This window comes from Lemur catta, chromosome 7 (assembly GCF_020740605.2).
Source record: "Lemur catta isolate mLemCat1 chromosome 7, mLemCat1.pri, whole genome shotgun sequence".
NCBI lineage: Eukaryota > Metazoa > Chordata > Mammalia > Primates > Lemuridae > Lemur > Lemur catta.
Window position 1 is genome coordinate 65,139,764 of NC_059134.1, and position 15,671 is coordinate 65,155,434.

Sequence of the window (15,671 nt, forward strand, 5' to 3'; positions counted from 1 at the left end):
GATCCTTTTTATATAATTCTATGTTAAGTAATTTGAATATGCAATATCTATAGTCTTTTCATATTTTTTCTAACTGGTAGGATCGTAACTTTTAGATTAAAATAATTCTTTTTGAAAATTACCCTAGGGCATGGGACAAAATGAATATTTATCTTCTCAACTCATTCTTACAGACTAACATATCTTGCTATCAAAATATAATCCTGTCTCACTTGTGAAAATAGATATCCTAAAATCCTAAATTGATTTTTTTTTTTCTTTTTAGGTGTCAGCAAACTTGTTTTAATATACACACATGTAGTCACATTCCAGTGTAACAAATACCCCTTCTTCCTCTTGAACCACGAGAAAACTTTACCTCCAGAGACTCTATAGAGAGCCTAGGCTTGGCAGTCTTCACAGATGACCCCCAACAGGGGGCACTGTTAGGATATTGATTATACCATCCTGCTGAGAGATAGGATTTATCCCAGGAATGTAAGAATGGGTCAACAGTAAGAAATTTTGGGCATTGTGGCTCACACCTGTAATCCCAGCACTTTGGAAGGCCGAGAGGGGAGGATTGCTTGAGCCCAGGAATTTAAGACCAGCCTTGGCAACATAGTGAGATCCCTGTCTCTACAAGAAAAAGTTAAGTGGACGTGGTGGTGCACCCATGTAGTCCTAGCTGCTAGGATGGCTGAGGTGGGAAGATCACTTGAGCCTAGGAGGTTGAGGCTATAGTGAGCTATGATCATGCCATTGTACTCTAGCCTGGTGACAGAGCGATACCCTATCTCAAAAAAGAAAGAAAGAAAATTGAGCTGGACGTGGTGGTATGTGCCTGTAGTCTCAGCTACTTAGGAGCTGAAATGGGAGGATCCTTGAGCCTAGGAGTTTGAATCTAGCCTGGACAACATAGGGAGACAACATGTATAAGAAAAATTAGGTTTTGTGATTAATACTGATATTACATTAAAAGAAAGAGACCTGTAACCATCTTTATGATGTCTAATAAAGCATTTGATAAAATTAATAACCATTTCTGCTTTAAGAAAAGAAAACAGGCTGGGCACGGTGGCTTACGCCTGTAATCCTAGCACTCTGGGAGGCCAAGGCGGGCGGATTGCTTGAGCTCAGCAGTTCGAGACCAGCTCAAGCAAGAGTGAGACCCCATCAGTACTAAAAAAAAAAAAAAAAAAAATAGAAAAACTAGCCGGGCATGGTGGCACACACTTGTAGTCCCAGGTACTTGGGAGACTGAGGCAGGCGGATGACGTGAGCCCAGGAATTTAAGGTTGCAGTGAGCTATAGTGATACCACTGCACTCTACCCAGGGCGACAGAGTAAGACTCTGTCTTGGAAATAATAATGATGATAATAATAAATAAACAAATATATACATACAAACGGCTGTTAGAAACCTAGAATACAAATTTTCTTAACTTGGAAGGCAGCTATGCTCACCACTATACCACCAAAGCTAATTTTCTTAACTTGATAAAAGGTGTTCACTAGAAATCCATGATAAATATCATACCTTATGGTGAAAATAAGATATAATCCCAATAATGGGAACACAAAAAGGATGCCCATGGTTACTTCCACTGTTTACCATTGTAGATAACTAACCAAAGAAATTTACTTGTGTGCTAAAAGCAGGAAATGTGGATTTAATAAAATACTTTTGGTACTGTGAAGAGTAAAAAGTAAGTGGGATTTTCTTTAGTAAGGATTTAAAAATATTAATTCCTGATTTTTACTTAGTATACGCTACCACTGGAGCTGATAAACCAACAGAACCTGACAGAATGGATAGAAATTTTAAAGACTGTTGTGAACAGGGATGTACCTAATGTAAGTTTCTATGTGTTTTCTTATTAAATATAAATATTTGGTGATCTTTTGAGGATTTAACTGGCATTTCCTGTAACATTCTTTATAAACTTTTAAAATTTGTGATGTATTTTTTCTAGATATAGAGACATTTTTCTATTTGTTTACATAAGTGCATATACCAAGTAAAAAAACTGTGAAGGGTTATTTCATTTATTATTAGTCAAGTGCTTGTATGTATCTCTTTATTTCATCCCAATTCTTCTGTGCTAGATTTTGGCTTAATAATTTATGCCCATGAACAGAGGAAGAATTTGATTTAAAGGTAGCCAAACTTACAGTTATGTAATTTTTTAAAAATAACTTTATTGAGATAAAACTTATATGCCATAACATTTACCCTTTCGAGCATACAACTCAGTGATCTTTAGTATGTTCATAGTGGTCCAACTGTGTTGTTTATTACATTTAATCACAATTTTAAATTACCATATTTTTCTTTAAAATCTAGTTTTCTAGAGAGGTAGAGGGATTTACAAGTTCTTAATATCTAGTGTGTTTTAAGTGCTATTGTATACCTTATTTAATCCTCAAAAAAATCCTTCTGAATTTTATTTTAAACTTAGATTTTGGAGAGTTATATAATTTATCCAATGTAATATTAATGGCATAGGCGAGACCAGTTTCTAGTGTTTTGTAGTTTATTGTTTACTTATCTTAGATTTTTTTTTCAAAAAAATTTAAAATAATGCAGAAAAAAATAAATAGAACATTTTTCCTACTCCATGGGAAACTAGTTTGGCATGTATTTTTCTGTACACACTTGGTAGCTATAAAATATAACTTTTAAAGTTCTCGTACATACTCTGTACCTTTTTGTGTTATAGTTCATACTCCGTAACATGCACAGGTTATAAGTAAATAGTTTAATGAGTTATTAAATTATATGAATGTTTACTCAAGGCTGGTTCTACTCATCTTTGCCATCCTTGTTCTCATTTCTTGCACAGTAGAGTTTGCCTGTTTTAGAACTTAATAAGTAATCTTTTGTTTCTGGCTTCTTTCACTTACTGTGTTTATGAGACTCACTCATGTTATGTAGTGATAGTTTATTCCTTTTTATTGCTGAGTGATATCCCATTGTGTGACTACCCCACAGTTTTTGTACACAGTTGCACATTGGTGGATATCTGGGTGGTTTTCACTTTTTCAGTATTATAAGATAAAGCTGTGAACATTCTTGTGTGTCTTTTTGTGATCATGGGTTTTCACACTCTTGCATAAATACCAAAGAATGGAATTGTCTCATAGAGTAGGTGTATGTTTAGCTTTATAAGTAACTTCCAAAGTGATTGCAGCATTGCTTTCACTGGCAATGGATGAGAGTTTTCAATTGCTCTGTATTTTCACTTCCTTATCCTAACTTAAAAATAGGTCATGGATGTCTTAGGTCAGCGTATAATGAACCACTTCCTTCTTTTAATGGTTGTATAGTAGTCTTGTGTGGATGTTCCATAGTTAAACATTCCCTCATTAATGCATGTTTAGGTTCCTGGCAATTTTTCCCTATTACAGATAGTATTGAAATGAATATTCTCATACATATATACTTGTGCATTTATACTGATATATCTGGAATTAGATTTCTGAAATGGGGTTTCTCATGCCCTTTCCATTATGAACTATACTGATGTTGATTAAGCTATAATTGTCATGGCTTTGACTTTATATTATTTAGATCTTGACTAAAATGTTTGGTTTTAAGTTTTAATAAAAATTTTAAAAAGCATATCTTTTGTAATCAAGTAGTGAAGCAGTGAAGATGCCTCTTAGATTTAAATAAGGGTTAATATTTTTCCAAGTCTAACCTTTTATCCAAGGTTAGAAAGGCTAACATTAAAGGAGCATTCACATTTTTGTGAATCTGTTCTTAACCTTGTACTGTTCCACCTAGATTGTATCATCTTATGCTATCATTAAATAAATGTCTCTTTAAAGGAAACACTTCAAGTTGAAGAAGATGATAGACCTGAGTTACCATGGTGGAAATGTAAGAAGTGGGCTTTACATATTTTAGCAAGGCTTTTTGAAAGGTAATCTCTTATCCATATATGGTGATTTAAATTTATTTTTCAAGCTTTTGCTTTTATAAGTGCTGGTATAAAGCAATATAAAGAAACAATGGACATTTTAATGTATTTTAGATATGGAAGCCCTGGCAATGTTTCTAAGGAGTATAATGAATTTGCTGAAGTATTTCTGAAGGCATTTGCTGTTGGTGTCCAGCAGGTAAGTCTAAGATAGTTTTTCTAAGTAGAAACATAACATCTTTAAGTTAATTTCTGTCTTCTCAACAGTGTTTGTTTGAACTCTGTAGCAGTTCCTATTTTTTTTTGTTCTGAAGTTATTGAGGACATCAGTGGGCCTTCATTTACTTGACATACTAGAAATTAAAACAAAATTTAACAGTTATTTCATTTAAAAGTAATAAATCCATTATAACATTTTTTCTAATGTCTGCCTTAATAAAAGGCAGTTGGATACTCATTTTTCTGCATTCAGTCTGTTTTGTTTTGGTTGACATAAAGAAAACTTGGTCTCACAAGAATGAAGTTGGAAAAGGGATGAGTATTATTTTTCAGATAATTTTGGAAATTCTTTGATACTATACCAAAATTGGACAATGATAATTTCTTAAAAGTTAATTGCAATGTGGAATTTGAAACTATACAAACAAACATTTTGCATTCTGTTACATTAAAACTCATTGGTCTGTACTGCACTTTGAATGAGACTTTTATTCATACATGATCTTGAAACATCCTGCATTGGTCATTTTGAAAATGTTGACTCTTTGAGATAATGCAGATTTTCCAAATGTTTATACATTCCATTATGCAATTTAAAAAGAAGACCAGGAGGGGTGGCTGACACCTGTAATCCCAGCACTTTAGGAGGACAAGACAGGAGAATCACTTGAGACCAGGAGTTCAAGAACAGCCTGAGCAACATAGCAAGACCCCGTCTGTACAGAAACTTCAAAAATTAGCCAGGCATGGTGGTGTGTGCCTGTGGTCCCAGCTATTGTGGAGGCTGAGGATTGAGCCCAGGAAGCTGCAAAGAGGTGTTATGCCACTGCATCCTAGCCTGGGTGACAGAGCAAGACCCTGTCTCTTAAAGAAGAAGAAGAAAAAGAAAATCACATTTGTTAATATCACCATTAGTCTCATCAGAAATATATTTAAATGTTAGAAAGCTTTCAGGCTAATCAGAGTGATCTAGAAGTTCCGGAATTCTAATTTTTGCTTGAAAACTCAAATTTTAACGCCAGTAACATACTGTCAACTATTTCTTTGACGTGACAGGCCCATTTAATTCATTGTTGAGAAAAAAATCTATCACGTGCATAAGTCTAAGTAGCCATTATTTGTCTATCATTTGTTCTTTCATGGAATAAGTTACTATTTCAGCTTTTACAACTCAATCTCACAAGTGCTTTTCTTCCAACCATTGTCCTTTGGTATGTAGCTGAGGGGTATGTATATACTTCTCAACTTAAATCGTAATTTTTTTGGAAAAACTTGTTCTATAATTATGTGGCTGTAAAGAATACAGTGACTTTAGTGTCATACCCCTTGATCCACATTAGGCACCAGAAGTTTTACCACCATTGCTTTCATGCTGTTGATGCAAATGTCAACACAGTAAAAAAACAAAAAAGGCAAATAACATCTTAGCATTATTATAAAAACAGCTTTAACCTAGTAGACCCTTTGAAAGAGTCTTGAGGACCACCAGAGGTGGTTGATACTCTGAAAGTCGATACTCTGAAACATGAATTAGAATTAGAACTCTGGGCAGATCCTAAATACTTTTGACTGGTTTGGGTAAGGTTTTCCTAGAAGATGACTTTAACAAGATAGGGCTGTCTCATAATAGTGTGGTTTGTTTAATAGGTAGCATACAGTTTTCTCTTCTTTTTATTCTTAATTCGAAACTAAGTCCTTCAACACAGTATTATTTTGATTTGTTTAAATACTTTAGGAATAAATGTGGGATCACTAACACCTAATTTTTAACATTATATATTTCTAAAAGAATATGGTTGCCATTTTTTGATGATGACTTGGGTATTAAGACATGTGTCAGCTGTTTTTACTGGCTTGTAAGTGGTTAAAATTTCTATCTGAACTTTGGTTTTTGATAGAACATTTTTTTCAAAGGTTTTATTGAAGGTGTTGTATCAGTACAAGGAGAAGCAATATATGGCTCCTCGAGTTTTACAACAGACATTAAATTATATTAATCAAGGAGTTTCCCATGCCCTCACCTGGAAGAATCTGAAGCCTCATATACAAGTAATAATTTTCTATCTTAAATAAGTTTTTCTAGCCAATATAATAGAAATAGCATCAAGTGCCATAAAGATTGAAAAATTGCATGTTTTCTTGAGTTGTGTTACTTAGTCTCATTCTGGTGATGGTTTTGAGAGTATAGCAGAAAAAGGAGATGTAACACCGACATAACATTCTAAGAGGTATTTTGTGAATATTCAGTTTATTTTTTTATCTAAAATTGTAATCTTCAAATTTACATTAAAGTTCTTACTGGATTGTGATTAGTTAACATTTATCATGTAATTTGGAGTAGGGAAGGGACTTCATTTCACCAGATTAGTTTCCAGAATAATTGACTTAATTGCTATTTCCATAAGTGATTTATTTGCTTTATTTAGAGCTGTAGAATATGATAGACTAAAATTTTATATTTTTTCACAATACCTATTTGCTTCTTACTAATATGTATACATGTCTTGTTTTGTAATTACTTGCTATTGAGAGAGAGTAAGAACATGAAGCTTTAAAGTTGATCTGAGAATCCATTAAATGCATTGCTGAAGTTTGATATTAAGCTTTAAAATACATATTATAGGGTTACTTGTGTTTTAATAGTTAAAGGAAATGTGAAAGTTTAAATTTGAAAACTGAAGGCTGTTACTTTCTTAACTTTTAAATTGCAGGGCATTATCCAAGATGTTATTTTTCCATTGATGTGCTATACAGATGCTGATGAGGAACTTTGGCAAGAAGACCCTTATGAGTATATACGTATGAAGTTTGGTAAGGAAATTTCACTTTTTTAGAAACAAAATATGTCAGTAGTTAAGGTTAGAGTGGTTGTGTGGAGCCAACCTAGCGGGTTAGCTTTGTTACTGAAAAACCTTCTTTGTTGTTTTAATGTAGTTCATTCATCCCTTGTTTAGATTTTTTGGGGGCTATTCACTAACTATGGCATTTGATAATGATAATCTTATTTTTAGCAGACACAAATATAATAGTGTTCTTAAGTTATGATTGCTTTTTCTTTCCTTTCCTTTCCTTTCCTTTCTTTCCCTTTCCTTCCCTTTCCTCTCCTCCCCTTCCTTTCCTTTCCTCTTTTTTTTCTTTTCTTTTCTTTTTTTTTTTTTTTGAGACAGAGTCTCACTCTGTTGCCCGGGCTGGAGTACTGTGGCGTCAGCCTAGCTCACAGCAACCTCAAACTCCTGGGCTCAAGTGATCCTCCTGCCTCAGCCTCCCAAGTAGCTGGGACTACAGGCATGCGCCACCATGCCTGGCTAATTTTTTCTATATATATTTTTTAGTTGTCTAGCTAATTTTCTTTCTATGTTAAGTAGAGACAGGGTCTCGCTCTTGCTCAGGCTGGTCTCGAACTCGTGAGCTCAAACGATCCACCCGCCTCTGCCTCTCAGAGTGTTAAGTTATGATTGTTGAATGTGCTTTTGGCGTATGCCAAAAATGTTATATATTCAATAAGAGACTCAGTTATACTTTTGGATCCCATGTCAGTCATCATATGTGTGGGAATTGAGAAGACTGGAAGCTAGAGTCACAAGGAGTCCCTGCAGGGAACTAAAGGATTGTAATTTGGCTAATGTTTTGTATTAGTCCTTCTTCCTACCAGAATCTTCTATACATTTTGTAATTTGTATTTCTCTGACCCTATTCTGAGAATTCTCACAGTAGTGTGTTTGTATGAAACAAAATTATTAGAGGTATTGATAGATTAACTGAACATATAATTTGTACAGAAAAGACATGGAATTAGGCTTTTGCAATATTATATGGCAATAGAGGTTCATTTTCATACTCACCTTATGTGAAGTTTTGGCACATTTTTTAATGCCTTGTTTTTTAACAGAGCATCATTTGTAAACTATGTAATGTAAAAATGTTTTGTGAACAATTGCTGTTTTCTGTCTTAATTTTAAATTTGTTCTCTAGATGTGTTTGAAGATTTCATTTCTCCTACCACTGCTGCCCAGACACTTTTGTTCACAGCCTGTAGTAAGAGGAAAGAGGTAGGTTATTAAACATGTAGATAACTTCTGGGTATATTATTTAGAATTTATTCAAATATACACTTAAGGCTGGGTGCAGTGGCTCACGCCTGTAATCCTAGCACTCTGGGAGGCCGAGGCAGGAGGATCGCTTGAGCTCAGGAGTTTGAGACTAGCCTGAGCAAGAGTGAGATCCCATCTCCACCAAAAAGAAAGGGAAAAAAAAAAATCCAGCCAGGTGTTGTGGTGCGCCAGGAGTTCCAGCTACCCAGGAGGCTGAGGCAGAAGGATTGCTTCAGCCCGGGAGTTGGAGCTTGTAGTGAGCTACAATTACACCACTGCACTCTACCCAGGGTAATGGAGTGAGACTCTGTCTCAACAACAAAAAAAACCAAGGCAACTGAGCAGCCCTCCTCACCACCCTCTACTCCTTCATATTTAAAAAAAAAAAAAAAAAAAAAAACACAAATATACACTCAGTTTTAAATGTTAGTAATGTAAGTCGTTTTGTTGGTAGTTTTTGCTTGTTTGTTTAAGACAGTCTCATTCTGTCGCCCTGGGTAGAGTGCAGTGATGTCATCATAGTTCATTATAACCTTAAACTCCTGGGCTCAAGGGATCTTCCTGTCTCAGCCTCCCAGGTAGCTGTGACTTCAGGTGCATGCCACCGTGCCTGGCTAATTTTTCCTATGTATAGCAGAGATAAAGTCTTGCTCTTGCTCAGGCTGGTCTCCAACTCCTTGCCTCAAGCAATCCTCCTGCCTCCACTTCCCAAAGTGTTAGGATTACAGGCATGTGGCCTGTTAGTATGTTTTTTAAGGATTTTGGGATAGCCAATAAAGTAGTACTTTTTTTTCTCTTTTAATTTAGGTACTGCAAAAGACTATGGGATTCTGTTACCAGATTCTAACAGAACCAAATGCTGATCCCCGAAAAAAAGATGGAGCCCTGCATATGATTGGCTCTTTAGCCGAAATACTTCTGAAGGTATTTCTTCTTTTGCATGTATACACATGTGTGTGAGTGTGCAAGTAGTTTTATAAAATTAATAGCTTTATCAAGATCCAATACACAAACCACGCAATTTGCCCATTTAAAGTTTACAACTCATTGGTTTTTAGATTATTCACAGAGCTATACAACCATCACAGCTCCAAAACATTTTCATGACCCCCAAAAGAAACCCTGTACACATTAGCATTCACTCCCAGTTTCACCCCTATTCACCCAGCGGTAGACTACCTGTAATCTTCATTTGTCTCTATGGATTTGTTTTTGTTGGACATTTCATATGAATGGAGCAGTATATATAATATGCGGTCTTTCATTTATTGTAATGTTTTCAAGGTTTATCCATGTGATAGTATATGCCAGTACTTCTTTTTATTGCCAAATTTTATTTCATTGTATTAATACGCCATATTTTATCCATTTGTCAGTTGTTTATACTTTTTGGCTGTTACGAATAATGCTGCTGTGAACATCCATGTACAAGTTTTCACGTGGACATACTTTTTCACTTCTCTTGAGTGTATACCTAGGAGTCTAAATTGCTGCTCATATTTTGAGAAGCTACAAGACTGTTTTCCGAAGTGGATGCACTATTTTTTATTTACACCACCATTTTGTATTTGAGGGTTTCAGTTTCACTACATCCTCACCAGTACTTATTTTCTTTTTGATTATAGCTGTCCTAGTGAACATGAAGTAGTATCTCATAGTGGTTTAGGTTTGCGTTTCCTTGATGGCTAATGATGAGAATCTTTTCATGTGTTTATTGTCCATTTTGAGTATTTCCTTTAGAGAAATGTCTGTTCAAATTGCCCATTTTTAGTTGGGTTGTCTTTTTATTGTTGAATTGTTAGAAATATTTATATATTTTAGATGCTAGGACCTTTCCATATATCTGATTTGCAAGAATTTTCTGCCTTTCCTAAGGTTATTTTTTTCACTTTCTTGATGGTATCCTTTTGATAAGATTTTAATATGTCCAATTATTTTCTATTGTTGCTTATGCTGAAAGTACTTGTATTGTTTGAGTTATCTTTACATGTTGCAGGATAATTGTAAAATAGTGTTTTTCTTCTCAAAGTATTCATCTTGAAAGCAATTTGTAAACATGAATGCTTCTGTTTTTAGTTTAGACACATCATGCTTTTGTCACACAGATTTTGTAGTAAAGAATGACTGGATTAGATTTTTGTTTAGAAACCTCAACTTAAGTGTATGTTATGTTTGACTTAATAAGTAAGATCTGAAATTTGTTTTCACTTTGAAGTAAAGCAAATATTTAGTCATTATACCTTCCTACTACCACAAACCTTGCTTCACTGAATTGGTAACATTATTTTGTGTGTATATTGTATCTTTTTTTTTTTTTTTAGGGACAGAGTCACACTCTGTCCCCCAAGCTAGAGTGCTGTGGCGTCAGCCGAGCTCCCAGCAACCTCATACTCCTGGGCTCAAGTGATTTTCCTGCCTCAGTCTCCTGAGTAGCTGGGACTATAGGCACTCAACCACCACACCTGGCTAATTTTTCTATTTTTAATAGAGATAGGGTCTCACTCTTGCTCAGGCTGGTCTTGAACTCCTGAGGTCAAGTGATCCTCCTGCCTTGGCCTCCCAGGGTGCTAGGATTATGGGGGTGAGCCACCCTCCCCGGCCTGTACATTGTATCTTTCAGCCCTTTTTGTTTGTTCTTTTGTGTTTTTTTGAGGCAGAGCCTTGCTCTGTCACCCGGGCTAGAGTGCCGTGGTGTCACACAGCTCACAGCAACCTAAAACTCCTGGGCTCAAGCAATCCTTTGTGCCTCAGCCTCCTCAGTAGCCGGGACTTACAGGCACACACCACCATGCCCAGCTAATTTTTTCTATTTTTAGTAGAGATGGTGTCTCGCTTTTGCTCAGTTTGGTCTAGAACTCCTGACTTCAAGTGATCCTTCAGCCTCGGCCTCCCAGAGTGCTAGGATTACAGGCATGAGCCACGGTGCCAGCCTTCTTTCAGCTTTTACCTGTCCACTCATCCTTCTCTTAGGTTAGAAAGTGTAAATTTAAAGACATTCTAATTATTTGTTGTATAGAAGTCTGGGACTCTTAAGTGAGTTCTTTTGGTACATTGAAGTGTTTTGTTTATCTATCCTTATTCTTCACCCATCTTCCCTTAATGCTAACATCTTATATAGGCAGGCACAATTATCAAAACCAGGAAATTAATTGTGATATGATACTATCAAGTAATCTACAAACCTTTTTCAAATTTTACAAGATTTCCCACTAAAGTCCTTTTTTTGGTCCATGATCCAGTCCAGGATCCCACATTGCATTTAGCTGTTACCACTGTAGTCTTCTCCAATTTTGTAAGTGTTGATATGTTAAATGTTTTGTATTTTTAATGTTGATTTAATGAACACTTCTAAAAAGCTTGTTACCACTTAGAAAATACTCAACTTTAAGATTAATGAAAGTGTCTTTTTACTTTTTTTTTCCTGGATTCCATTTTGATGGAGAGTGTCTTTTTAGATATCCAATCTGTTACTTTGAAAGCAGGATTTTTCTCAAGTTATGTTCAGTTAGAAACTTTACAGAGAGTTTTTATCATTTTAAAAGTTTCATGAGAAAAAAAATTGTATGTAAGTTAAGGAATAAAATTAACTACACTTATAATAATTAAACACCATTGCTGTTAAAATTTGCTATAATGGCTTTCTAATCGAGTGATATAAAAACATGCAAAAATGTATTGAGTGTTTTTTGTGGGTAGAGTTCTAGAATAAGAAATTTGGTTGTGGATCCTTTGGTTCAAAGAATCAGAATAAATGTATGTTGTGACATGGGTAGTCATTTTTAACACTGGTATGTCTATTTTCAAATTGAGATGATGGTATGTTTGGATCTGTATCAAAATAATTGTTGTTTATATTTACAGAAAAAGATCTATAAAGATCAGATGGAATACATGTTGCAGAATCATGTATTCCCTCTCTTCAGCAGTGAACTAGGCTACATGAGAGCAAGGGTATGTTTTAAAGCTGTATTAATTTATATATTTATGTCTTGTGATGAATGACTTTCTTAAAAGTTTTTTTTTAATTGACAAATAATAATCGTACATATTCGGGGGGCACATTGTAATGTTTCTGTACACATAGTATATGGTGATCAGATCAGGGTAATTATCAATCCAAATGAATGGTTCTTTAAATTTTATTTTAATAGATTTAGGGAGTATAAATGTTTTTTTGTTATGAATGACTGTGTGGACTTTTATATTGAAACATTTTAGTGTTTACTTTAAAAGCCATAGTTTATTTTAGACTTGTGTTTAATGTAAATCTTTAAATGGCTGTTGTAATGTGTGCATAGTTTCTATCTATGACTGGTAGCAGTGTCTGTCTGTGTTTTGCATTCAGATCTTGCTATCCACACAGATGTCATGCAGCCAAAGAGTAACTTGGGACCATAGTACTGGTCTAGTGTTGTCTGTTATGACACATCTACCACTGGCCAGCCTCCAAATTCCCACACACAGAACTTTGGGGATAGAGATGAGCTTGGGGAAATTTAGTGTAATGTATCTAAAGTAACTCACTGCATTTTTTAAAAAGGCTTGCTGGGTACTTCATTATTTTTGTGAAGTGAAATTCAAAAGTGATCAGAACCTTCAAACAGCCTTGGAGCTTACAAGAAGATGTCTTATTGATGATAGAGAAATGCCTGTGAAAGTAGAAGCTGCTATTGCACTTCAAGTGTTGATCAGCAATCAAGAAAAAGGTAAATGATTTGTATATCAAGAACAGTGAATGTCATTACACATAATTATAAAAAGCACAATCCTAGAAATTGGGCACACTTTGTTTTAATGTGAAAGTACTTCTTTTTTACCCTTTGGTGTATGTTGTATCAGGTTTTAAGAAGTTTTAGCTGCTTTGCCCCAAAATTTTTTACTCCTTTTTTTTCCCCCCTCTCTTACAGCTAAAGAATACATCACACCATTCATCAGACCTGTAATGCAGGCTCTTCTTCATATTATAAGAGAAACAGAAAATGATGACCTTACCAATGTAATTCAGAAAATGATCTGCGAATATAGTGAAGAAGTTACTCCTATTGCAGTAGAAATGACGCAACATTTGGTATGTTTTTGAGCCTGTCATTTATATGAGTATTTTAATTTAGCTCTTAGTATGTTCCAGGTAGTATGTCACAAGTGGCTTGCCTTACTTACCTTATAGTAAATAGTTCACAGACCTTATGTATAGCAAATACTGTTCCTTAGCCTTGACAGATATTTAACTTATTTAATTCTCACACAATCCTACGTCTGTTCCTATTTCATACATAGAAAATGTGAGGTATAAAAAGATTAAATAAATTGCCCAAGCTAGACAAGGTAGGGTTGGGATTCATACTTGGGCCTCTGTAGTATATGTTCTTAACTGCTACCTCTGGCTGTAGCATGACTATCTGTGTAGTTTTCTTGAATACTGAAAACAATTGATTGAACTTTACAAAAGACAGCTCAGCACAACCTGTTGATAATTAAATATACCTGTATTTGGCCATTGCCAAATGTTGGTAATATTAATGAAGGCATTCATAATATTAATCACTTTCTTTGCCTTGCCTCATTTAATCCTCACATTGTCTGTCTATGAAATCCTCCACATGACATGTCAGAAAAGGTCAAGAGAGGTAAAGTAGCTTGTTTTAGGTCACCCAGTGAGTGGCATAGCAGGACTATTTGATTACGGAGCTCAAGCTTTTACTTACTATTAATCATTTGGAGACATTGATTTATCATGGTATGCCAATGAGAACATTTTAAAAATTAAAAGTCGTAGACCAAAAAGTTTTTATGATGCTTTGGTGACAAACCTGAGTTGTATTCTCTTGAATCTAGGCAATGACATTTAACCAAGTAATTCAGACTGGGCCAGATGAAGAAGGAAGTGATGACAAAGCAGTTACTGCTATGGGAATTCTGAATACAATTGACACACTTCTTAGTGTAGTTGAAGATCATAAAGAGGTAAGAAAATGACTCAGTATTACACAGTTTTTAGGGAATACCAAACCATTTTACAATGACTGTTCTATGCTTTTTGGAGGGCTCTAACTTATATAACTTTCTGGTCATCTTGTGCACCTTGATTTTGCCTTTTTTTGTTTGTTTTGTTTTTTAAGAGACTCCCTTCCTAGCCCAGGCCATAGTATGGTGGTGGGATCACTCATAGCTCACTGTAACCTTGGACTCCTGGGCTCAAGTGATCCTCCTTGCCTCAGCCTCTTCAGTAGCTAGGACTACAGTTGCGCACCACCTGGCCTGGCTAATTTTATATAATAATTTCTTTTTTTGTAGGGACACATCTTGCCATGTTGCCCAGGCTTGTCTTGAACTCCTGGCTTCAAGTGATCTTCGTACCTTGGCCTCCTAAAGTACTAGGATTACAGGCATTAGCCACTGTACCCAGTCCTGAGTTTGCCGTTTTAAAATATTTCTCTTTTGTAAGGAATAAGATTAGTACCTTATAAATATTTTACATTCTAAAATAATAGATGGAATAGGAACCAAGTATTTGTTTTATCATCTCTTTATCTTGGCGCTTGGGATTTTTCCTGAAGTATGGTGATTCCCAGGAAAATGTATTCTTCCTAGTTCTCATTTTTTAAAAAATTTATTTAAAAAAATTTGGTGAACCATATATGACATAAAATTTACCATCGTAACCATTTTTAGTATGCAGTTCATTAACATTAAATACATTCACATTATTGTGCAACCATCAACTTCCTTGTTTTTTTCTTTTCCTGTTGCCTTTTGGAAAAGAATTGTAATCATGGATTTTTAAAAATGAAATTATTTAAAACATACAGAAGAATAAAGAGCAGAGAAAGATACAACCATTACCTCTTCTTTGAAAAATTATTTTTAATTATTGTGGCTACATAAGAGTTGTATATAATTATAGGGTATATCTATCTAACTGTCTAACAATATTTTTGCACCCATTAGCCATCCCCACTTTAGCCACTCTCCGCACTGTCTCCACTACCCTTCCCAGCCTCTGGTAACCATCGTTCTGTACTCTGTCTCCATGAGGCCAATTGTTTTTAATATTTAGCTCCCATATGTGAGCGAGATTTGTCTTTCTGTGTTTGGCTTCTTTTACTTAATATAATGTAACCAGTACCTCTTAATCACCACTTAAATTTGTTAACATTTTATCATTTTATAATATTTCCTTTAGATTTTATTTCCATTAAGAAAAACAATTTTAGGCTTGGCATGGTGGCTCATGCCTGTAATCCTAGCTGAGGCAGGAGGATCGTTTGAGGCTAGGAATTTGAGACCTGCTTGAGCAACATAGTGAGACCCTGTCTCTACTGAAAATACAAATATTAGCTGGGTGCAGTGGCAGAGGCTAAGCAGGAGGATTGCTTGAGTCCAAGAGTTTGAGGGTCAGGTAGCTATGATAGTGCTACTGCACTGTAGCCTGGGTGATACAGCAAGGCCCTGTCTC

At 35.2% G+C, this 15,671-nt stretch overlaps 1 protein-coding gene and 1 non-coding gene across 4 annotated transcripts in view; both read left to right on the forward strand.

The window, feature by feature from the left end:
* The window catches only part of IPO7 (importin 7), a 50,036-nt gene that overhangs the window by 23,712 nt on the left and 10,653 nt on the right, over positions 1–15,671 (forward strand). For 2 of the 3 annotated variants that reach the window (XM_045557489.1, XM_045557490.1), the window contains exons 6-16: positions 1,747–1,836; positions 3,814–3,908; positions 4,020–4,104; positions 6,039–6,173; positions 6,836–6,935; positions 8,097–8,173; positions 9,023–9,139; positions 12,077–12,166; positions 12,756–12,921; positions 13,123–13,283; positions 14,051–14,179. In XM_045557489.1, coding sequence (XP_045413445.1) covers positions 1,747–1,836; positions 3,814–3,908; positions 4,020–4,104; positions 6,039–6,173; positions 6,836–6,935; positions 8,097–8,173; positions 9,023–9,139; positions 12,077–12,166; positions 12,756–12,921; positions 13,123–13,283; positions 14,051–14,179 — 1,245 coding nt within the window. The remainder of the gene's footprint in view (positions 1–1,746; positions 1,837–3,813; positions 3,909–4,019; positions 4,105–6,038; positions 6,174–6,835; positions 6,936–8,096; positions 8,174–9,022; positions 9,140–12,076; positions 12,167–12,755; positions 12,922–13,122; positions 13,284–14,050; positions 14,180–15,671) is intronic. The other variant, XM_045557491.1, reaches the window with a different exon arrangement.
* LOC123643123 lies at positions 12,496–12,679 on the forward strand. Its single transcript, XR_006736683.1, has one exon. It is a non-coding gene; the product is annotated as a small nucleolar RNA SNORA23 (small nucleolar RNA).